The sequence below is a fragment of the Mytilus edulis genome, chromosome 8, assembly GCF_963676685.1.
Source record: "Mytilus edulis chromosome 8, xbMytEdul2.2, whole genome shotgun sequence".
Lineage (NCBI taxonomy): Eukaryota > Metazoa > Mollusca > Bivalvia > Mytilida > Mytilidae > Mytilus > Mytilus edulis.
Window position 1 is genome coordinate 19,251,667 of NC_092351.1, and position 10,480 is coordinate 19,262,146.

The 10,480-nt window shown below is 32.1% G+C and overlaps 1 protein-coding gene across 3 annotated transcripts in view; it reads left to right on the forward strand.

Moving 5' to 3' along the window:
- The window catches only part of LOC139485007 (glycine receptor subunit alpha-2-like), a 100,599-nt gene that overhangs the window by 85,061 nt on the left and 5,058 nt on the right, over positions 1-10,480 (forward strand). For all 3 annotated transcript variants that reach the window (XM_071269095.1, XM_071269097.1, XM_071269096.1), the window contains exons 6-8: positions 2,427-2,653; positions 4,993-5,075; positions 5,584-5,715. In XM_071269095.1, the coding sequence (XP_071125196.1) occupies positions 2,427-2,653; positions 4,993-5,075; positions 5,584-5,715 (442 nt within the window). The remainder of the gene's footprint in view (positions 1-2,426; positions 2,654-4,992; positions 5,076-5,583; positions 5,716-10,480) is intronic.

Genomic DNA, 10,480 nt, shown 5'->3' on the forward strand with positions numbered 1-10,480 from the left:
GCGTTGTCAGATTATTTTCGATTGATGAGTTTGACTGTTCCTCTGGTATCTTTCGTCCCTCTTTTATCATGGCTGTTTTCTGCTCTTTTTTCAGGTTGTTGTTTCTTTTACACGTTCCACGTTCCTTTTTCTCAATTCTATTTGAATTTGAAAGGCTATACATATAAATGTCAGTAGCTTTATATATGCATAAGGGAGTTCCTTGTTGAATGGTACTAAATACATGTGACAACAACTGATGCCAACATAAGGAAATAGACAGTTACCATAATATGCTATGATGCTGGTGTTACTTGGTGACCTCTTAAATGTTATGAAGATCATCATCGCTGAAGAGCCATTGATTGTTGAAATATGCATCTGGTGCAAAAAGATGGTACCGTTTATGTCATTATTAGATTTTACATAGTTATCTCATTGTCAACCTCGATGTCACATAATTAGTCAGTTGTTCACAGTCCAACGTTTATGATTCTATCAATTAATTCGATATAGTGTTATTAAAGAACATAATGTCTGATAGAAATGGTCATAATGATACATCTATTAACCTTTTATAACGTTTTTCACCTTTTTGTATACTAGTGTACATATTCAAATCCACCCTTCTACCACTTTAGCTTCCTGTAGGAGCTTACAAGTTAAACATACGAAATTGTCTTTAATTTTAGTGAAAATTGAGAAAACACTCTGTAGAAAAAAATATTTTAATGTTTTACATTCATATGAAAATTTTCAATGTTTATTCATATATTATAGAAAGATAAGATGAGAAGAGAAGTGTTCTACCCTCCCTTATTAACCAGCCGTTACAGTATTTACACTTCCCTGGTCACAAAACGGCTTTGTTGTTGTTATCGAATTAACATTTAAAAAAACATATAAAAAAAACGTTAATGTCTATTCGTTTCAACAAACAAATTTGATTTTATCGTGATAGCATTATTACGAACCTATTTTGTTTCGTGAATTTATAGCCATTTGGTAGAAACATTGCTTTAAATAAAATTCAGAACAACCTAATGTCATCATGATACACATAAAATTTCATATTTCAATACAAATATCTTTTTTAATTAATATACTATAATCTATAAAAAGTTCCCTTAACTGTCATTAAAATAAATATTTCAAAAAGTCAATAAAAAAAGCAATTACAATCCGTGATTCAAACAATGTTGCTCCGGTTCTAAATATTTCGCTACTTAGGCAAATCTCTTGATCTTAATTGTTATTTAGGGAGTAGGATGGAACTCCGTTTTTAATGACTTGCAAAATATGACGAAATTTCTATTGGGTTTAAATATTTATTTTATTTTTAGTTTTGCTTCCGTTCTGGTACAAAGAATGTATTGTTTGCCGTATGATACATGTTGCAAAAATAATAATACATGCATAATTTAAATACAAAACATTGTTTGTATGGATAGCACGACTGGTGTTCATATTTGATTCAATATAAACACTTTCATCCTAATTTCAAATACGGTCAAATATGTCAATGATGACACTTTCGAAATTCGCTGTGAAAATTGCAGCTCTTAGCTGACCAAAATCCCTACTGATATCAATAAAAAGAAGATAAAACTAAAGGATCTGTTTGTTTTTTATTTTCGGGATGGAACTAAATAATCTTGGTTCCAATCATTTACATTAATTAAAAATATTTAGTGTAAGTTGAAATATCTTAAGGTTACAAAAAAAGGCCACAGTAGTATACTACTGTTCAAAGGTCATAAATCGATTTAGGATCATTGACAATCATTATTATATAATCCGGGTTACAAACTAAACCTGAGGACAATACATCAAATATAAGAGAGAAACAAGGAACAACAATAACACTGAAGTGCAACAAAAACAAACGCAAACATACATAGAAACAAACTATTTGAAAACAACTGCTATATTACAGAGTTCAAACATTGCCAATACTATGCATTCAATACTAAGGGTGCATTTCTTTCTAACACAATCGATCCAAACGGCTAAGCGCGCACATCATACGTTTCTAACATACGTTTGCAAAGTTTACATCAACTATGACAAACTATGCATTCGCTAAAGATGCGTCTACAGTTTGTCTTTCATCTTTTGTTAGTACAACGCTACATTTGTTTCTAACTTCAACCTGATCAAACGATGTATGTTTTTCTACGTTTGTAAAATGTCTGTTTACCAATAACATGATCAGGCATTATTGAAAGTTCAAACAGGGTCAATAAAGACTTATTAAACGATGTATTTGTTTCTACTGTTGTAGCGTTTAGAAAACAACAACAAACGCCACACAACGTTTACAAAATTTTGGTTAGAAAGAAATGCACTCTTAGTATTATATCCTCCTCTTAACAACACGATGAATTAAGTGATTAACCTCTTGTTACTGGTAGTTTAAATGTAAATGAATTTTCCTATATTTGTAGAAATATTCAATGAGTATGTACCTCCGACAACAATGGACTGATTCCAGACTGAGGTATGAGGCACCGGAGGGTTTAACTAAAATAGAGCTGGACAATGAAATAAAAAAGGAAATATGGGTACCAGACTTATCTTTTATGACAGATATGGATACTAAAGTTCATCAAGTAACACTACCCAATAAAATGATGTTTTTATATCCAGATGGATTTGTGTCATACAGCACGAGGTAAATACGTTATTCACTGCTTATATTTAATAATGTATGCATAGAAAGATTCAGCATGAATGACTTCTGTCATAGAGTTCCGCTGTTCTAACCCTAATTGAAGCCTCATTAACTTATAAAATACAAAACAGCAAAAGTGTATGTGTGTGAATAGATATAAGTACATTTGGTAGGAGTGTCAATGAGACAACTTTCCATCGAAATTCCACTTTGTAAAAGTAAACCATTATAGGTCAAAGTACTATCTTCAGAACGGAGCATTGGCTCACACCGAACAGCAAGCTATAAAGGGCCAAAACGTTGAAAATACCAGTGTAAAACCATTCAAACGAGAAAACTAACGGTCTAAACTATTTAAAAAAAAACGAGGAACGAGAAACACTTAAGAACCACATCAACAAACAACAACCACTGAACATTGGGAAGTTTGTTTTGCAATATAAAACGATGCACCATACACCATATCCTTTTCAATTATACAAGTAGAGTGATAGACAAGCACTTCTGTGTTGACATAGGTTATCGTTTATATGATTATATTGATATTTAATGACCTGTTTACAAAACTTAATTGTTTGAAATACTAATTTCTACCCCCAGGAAAAGATTTCATTAGCTGTATTTGGTAAAATCAGTCGGAGTTGAGGGATTCTAATTTTCTTTACGTTTGTTCTTAATTTGTGTTACCATTTTTTAAACCTTTATATTTTCGAGCGTCAATGAGGTGTCTTTAAAAGAGAAAACGCGCATTTCCAGTACAAAATTATAAGCCTCGTATCCATGATGAGTTTATTTACTATTCATGCAATTAACTATTGTTTTGTGAGGAGTACTAAAAATTAAGTACGACATTTAAAACCACTCTGTCATATATTTCAATTTATAAATTTGAAAGTTATTCAACTTACTTATTTTAAACATAGGCATGTTATATTAAAATTAGATGTGTTTGAATCATTGTTTAATTATTACTGATTTAACAACAGCATCTAATGAATAACAATTTAGACACAATAAGATAATTACTTTTTCTTTCAAAGTTACTGGAACATTTACTTGTTTTATGCAATGATTACTTTTTCTTTCAGAGTTATTGGAACATTAACTTGTTTTATGCAGTGAATACTTTTTCTTTCAGAGTTATTGGAACATTAACTTGTTTTATGCAGTGAATACTTTTTCTTTCAGAGTTACTAGAAAATTTACTTGTTTTATGCAGTGAATACTTTTTCTTTCAGAGTTATTGGAACATTAACTTGTTTTATGCAGTGAATACTTTTTCTTTCAGAGTTATTGGAACATTAACTTGTTTTATGCAGTGAATACTTTTTCTTTCAGAGTTATTGGAACATTAACTTGTTTTATGCAGTGAATACTTTTTCTTTTAGAGTTATTGGAACATTAACTTGTTTTATGCAGTGAATACTTTTTCTTTCAGAGTTATTGGAACATTAACTTGTTTTATGCAGTGAATACTTTTTCTTTCAGAGTTATTGGAACATTAACTTGTTTTATGCAGTGAATACTTTTTCTTTCAGACTTACTGGAACATTAACTTGTTTTATGCAGTGAATACTTTTTCTTTCAGAGTTATTGGAACATTAACTTGTTTTATGCAGTGAATACTTTTTCTTTCAGAGTTATTGGAACATTAACTTGTTTTATGCAGTGAATACTTTTTCTTTCAGAGTTATTGGAACATTAACTTGTTTTATGCAGTGAATACTTTTTCTTTTAGAGTTATTGGAACATTAACTTGTTTTATGCAATGATTATTTTTTCTTTCAGAGTTATTGGAACATTTACTTGTTTAATGCAGTGAATACTTTTTCTTTCAGAGTTAATGGAACATTTACATGTGTTATGCAATGATTACTTTTTCTTTCAGAGTTAATGGAACATTTACATGTTTTATGCAGTGATTACTTTTCTTTCAGAGTTAATGGAACATTTACATGTGTTATGCAGTGATCTACTTTTTCTTTCAGAGTTACTGGAACATTTACTTGTTTTGCAGTGAATACTTTTTCTTTCAGAGTTAATGGAACATTTACATGTTTTATGCAGTGATCTACTTTTTCTTTCAGAGTTAATGGAACATTTACATGTTTTATGCAGTGATCTACTTTTTCTTTCAGAGTTAATGGAACATTTACATGTTTTATGCAGTGAAAACTTTTCCTTTCAGAGTTAATGGAACATTTACATGTTTTATGCAGTGATTACTTTTTTCTTTCAGAGTTACTAGAAAATTTACTTGTTTTATGCAGTGATTACTTTTTCTTTCAGAGTTACTGGAACATTTACTTGTTTTATACAGTGATTACTTTTTCTTTCAGAGTTACTGGAACATTTACATGTTTTATGCAGTTACATAACTTTCCATTTGATGATCAATCGTGTGTGTACGAGATGGAAAGCTGTAAGTTCTAACAAGTTATGGTCATAGCTAGTCCTGGGCTTTTCAAAAGGAAATCGTCTTACGCTTTAGTAACAATATTACTACCTTATTCAATCTAAGTTATTACTTCTGAGCATCTGCTCAATGTTTTTATTTTTATTTTTCCGAAACATAAACTGATAAATATGTGTCAGAGCTCCTCCTACAGCATAAACTAATCGATTTCAACAGCCCTACAAATGGCATAGGAATTTCATCCGTACTGTGTTTGTTATTTCAATACACTGTTAAGGTGGTACTGGTACCATAACAAAAGGGTTATACAGGTTATTTTTAGGTATATTAACCGACTGGTACCATAACATTAGGGTTATACAGGTTATTTTTAGGTATATTAACCGACTGGTACCATAACATTAGGGTTATACAGGTTATTTTTAGGTATATTAACCGACTGGTACCATAACATTAGGGTTATACAGGTTATTTTTAGGTATATTAACCCTGACATTTGTGTTCGTCTTTCCAGATGGATTCACTGCTGCGACTGTCTCCTTTAGATGGGATGAGCCTGGAATGTCTTTTAAAGATGGCATTGTTCATAGTCAGTTTGAAATTGGGGCTGCCGAAACGTACCTGTGTGACAGAGAGTATCCTTCAGGTATGTAACACGTCTTAAGTACTGATGGTTTTTATGTAATAAATAGTTTAGCACGTTTAACAGCATACCAACGACAAAAAAATGTACAGAACATCTCTAGGGTTTTCATCGACATTGAGAAATTAATAGTTGTATGGCTGTAAAATCAAAGAAACAAAATCTAAAATCAAGTTTTGCAAAATGAATGAAAAATGTCAAGATGAATAAGAAGAATTAAGAAGCAGTCTTTGTTTTCATCAAATTAATGGAAAATAAATCAAAGCGCGAAAGCGCTGTAAAGGCAGTTAATTACAGGTTGTGTGTATTTCTAGTCCAGTTATATCATTATCTTCCATAGAACAGAGGTGGTTTGTAGAATTTAAGATTTAGAGTTCTTTTGTACCTAGTTCACCTATATCTATAGTCTACTGTTTACAGTATATTTTCTGTGGCCATGGCCTTGTCAGTTTGCTTTAAATTTATGAGTTTGACTGTCCCTTATGTGTCCCTCTTCTTTAGACATATAAGAACTTTTCCTTTTCAATATAAATAGACTATTTTTAATTATTGATTGTATACGCATATTCTATGACTCCCATAAAAAGAAGTTCACAAAGATTGACTAGTCTCGGTACTGTGTGTATAGCAAGAACATCAAGTAACATAATGGTAAATGTACATAGTAACACATCAACTTTTTTGATGACCATACCTGCCAACTGTCAGTATTTGCAGAGTATTTCCCCCATCGAGCTCGAGGCTCCCAACTGGAAATTTTGTAAGAGCAATTTTGTCGACTATTTTAAAGAAAACAATTCAACAATGGCAATGAGCTTGTTTATGCATGAAGAAGCCAAAAACCACATTAGAATATATTTGAAGGGAATCCATGACAAATCGCCCCATTAGCAAATAGCCCCACTTTTTCACTAACTCGCCCCACTTTAAAAAAAAAACTGCCCCAACCTGGATAACCAAATCGCCCCACTTGTGAAATGTGTTATATCCATTAATATTACTCCTGCCAACTTGCCCCAACTTATAGAAAACGATAATATCTAGATAAATATATTAACCAGGAAGAATTTACTAATGCCAACTCGCCCCACTCATGTAAAAAGATGTTATCCCGTTGTATATAAGTTAAATTCCGTTAATATTACTCCTGCCAACTGGTCCCACCTAATGGAAATCAGTGAAATCTAGATAAATATATTATTAACCAGGATGAATTTAGTAATGCCAAATAAAGGCAACAGTAGTATACCGCTGTTCAAAACTCATAAATCCAGGGACAAAAAACAAAATCGGGGTAACAAACTAAAATCGAGGGAAACGCATTAAATATAAGAGGAGAACAACGACATAACACCGAAACGTAACACACACAGAAACGGACCAAGCATCAGACAAAACACCACAAGAATAACAAATATAACATGAAAACCAAATACATGAATTAGGGATAGACAAGTACCGTGCCACGTCTGATCTCAATATCTCAAAAATAAGAGAAAACACAAACGACTCAACGTTAAAATGCAACACACACAGAAACGAACAATAATATAACAATGGCCATCTTCCTGACTTGGTACAGGACACTTTTAAAGGGAATAAAAGTGGTGGGTTGAACCTGGTTTTGTGGCATGCCAAACCTCGCACTTTAATGGCAAAGTTAAATATAACATTGAAATGACAACATATTACAGGACTACAATACAAATAAATAGGAGAACATATTAGACAAAGAAAAACATGATTAATAGATAACAAAAAGCATCAGGTTTAAAATTCAATACGCCAAAAACGCGCCTTGTCCACACAGGACTTACAAGTGACGCCCAGATATAAAAGATCGAAAGAGAAAAAAGTACAAAGTTGTACAGCACTGGAGATAAAAAGTTGAAAAGGTTTCGCCAAATACGGCATTGTTTTTATGCCCGGGATAAGAACATTCTTATTATATAGAACAATTCATGCTATTGCAAACAGTAAATTTTATCAAATGAATATGAAAGAGATATACATAAAGAAACTGAAGTATTAACTAATTACAGAAAACTAAACCCGGATACATAACGCCCAGATATAAAAGATCGAAAGTGAAAAAGGCACAAAGCCGCACAGCACCGAAGACCAAAAGCTGAAAAGGTCTTGCCACTCTCCCCACTTATGGAAAAAGATGTTATCCCGTTGAATATAAGTTAAATTCCTTATATTGCTTTATGATACAATTAACAGGTTTCTTTTCAATTGTTATGCAAATAACTAAGCTTCAAAACTTAGTTATTCTTCAACAATACATTTTTTTTAGAATTATAATTTCAGTATATCAATAATAGTTATTAAATAAATTTTCAGTTTGTTTGTATTCTGTGTAGATTAGTTTTCATTAAAGTGGTGCGAGTTTTTATTTTTAATTATATATATATATATTAATCTAAATATTACCGTTTTTTTATAAGTAGGGCGGGTTGGCAGGAGTAATATTTAACATGATTTAACCAATTTCACATGTGGGGCGATTTGATAAATCAGTTTGTGGCGGTTTTCTTAAAGTGGGCGATTAGCCAGTGGGGCGACTTGTCCTGCTTCCATTTGAAGGCGCCCTTGAAGGTTTTGTATGACTATATGAACCATCTTTCACGTAAAACCCCCATGTGCATTTTGAAAAGTTGGCAGATATGTTTCTAACTCCAGGCAGAATCTACCGGTATGAATGAAAAAGAAGTTTTCAATTAAGGCTCTGTGGCCATAACAGCTGTCTCGTTAGCATTTTAACCACTTCCCATATTTGCAATTAAAACAATAGAAGAAAATTATTCAACGCAAAAACAAAACTTACTTGTAAATATGAAATTCACTTTACGGTATGTGTTTTTCTCATTGTTTGAGATTGTACAGTAGTACCTGTAACTGCTTATACCTATTTCTTATTCACTTTTGCTTGATAAACACACTAAATATCATGTATATACATTGTACCACATCTCCTTATTTTTATATGCATTCCAATAACATGAACAATTGTAATTCAATTCTATATACCAAAGCAAAATGAACTGCACCACTTTCATTCACTAGTATGCATCTTTTGGCAAAATACAAGTTCTTAAATGACACAAGATATATTTATTGATAAAAAAAATAAAATTTAGTATACAACTCTTTAACAGGTATAAAAAAAAAGCACAGCTGTGTCATAACTTGTGAAATCTGTGCTGAAAACATAGACATTGATGGTATTTGAGTAATTCCATATGTGAAGCTCAACATTAGCTCGTCAGTTGGTGGTGGACAGTTATAGTTCCTTTCTGCAGGCTAGGATGAATGACTTTTCAGGAAACCCAATTTCACAAATCAACACTTTCCTCTAGATTTCTCCTACAATATTCATCCAGTTTAGTTCTTTTGGTTTAATTGGACACCGTCCTGATTTTTAATTTTGCAAACCATTCAGTCTCTTGCTTGTAAATGGTGCATGAAAATAGGATTGGTATGGCAGTAGACAAGTCTCTTTAAAGTGGGTTTGTGCCCTGAAAAAAAGTTTTATAACTTAAGTTTTTTTGAAACTTGTGCAACACACATACCTAAATAACTATAACATAGAAGAGAGCATCATTCGTGTCAATGTTTTGTTCCTGTTTACATTGTCATTGATATTTTTTCAGAAAGCCTGAGGCATAGCTCATGAATTCCTGTCATTACATCCTAAATTAACATAATTACTGCTAGAATAATTATCAGTATGATATACGTACACTATCATTGTACAGCCCAAGTCTTCAGTATATATCATTGTTGCATTCATTCACTCCTGTGTTCAGTCGTTCAAAAATATTTAAACATCAACAAATGAACTTTAATATTAAAGGACAAGAAAACACTAGAAAAGATACGTACATACAACCCGTGTTTAAGTGTATTTGAAAGAGAAATATATCTGGTTAAACGATGTATAAAGGAGGAAAAAATTGCAGATATTGCATTACGATGCTTTCTACCTAATAGCACGTGGATATGTTTACATATTTAGACTTGACCCAGTATGACCCGTACCTTGTAGGTCACCGCCGTCGTTTAAACACTAGACTACAGTCGTGTATAAGACAATAAAATGCTTAAGCCTGTACTATTTGTGTGAAGTAAATGTGTTTTTTCTGTACATTTAAATTGTTTTACCTGATAGCTAGGACGTATATCTATCCGTTTCCTTCTCAATTCACTTTGTCAATTTCTTCGAGCTCCTTCAAAACATACGTATTACTGCGCCCGGAAGTGAAAAAAATATTAGAAATCCTCGTAAAATAATGCTATTTTCAATTTTGTGGAATCCATTTTGATATATTTATTATATAAAGATAAAAAAAAGTTACGATTAATTATGAATTTGCATATCATTATACGGAACGTTTATGGACTATTTTTCCATAGCTGTAAGTCGGTCATTTTGGCGGGAAATCATGTACACATACACCCGTAGATTGGCTGGTACCTGATCGTAATGTTACACATCAGATATATCAAATAGCTAATACCCGGAACGTAGTACCGGGAACCAGGATAATACGTAGACAACATACATAACTAATACCGAAATTGAAAACGCTTTACGGTTTCTCGTTTATAAACTGCATTCCGCTTTGAATTATAGAAGATGCAATATTAATCATGTTCAGTCGACTTTTCATTGTTATATCAACGTCTGAACTAATTAAAAAATCTTTAGATCTCAGATAACACTCGAAATTGACCCGACCTCTTTCCACACGGAATACAAATA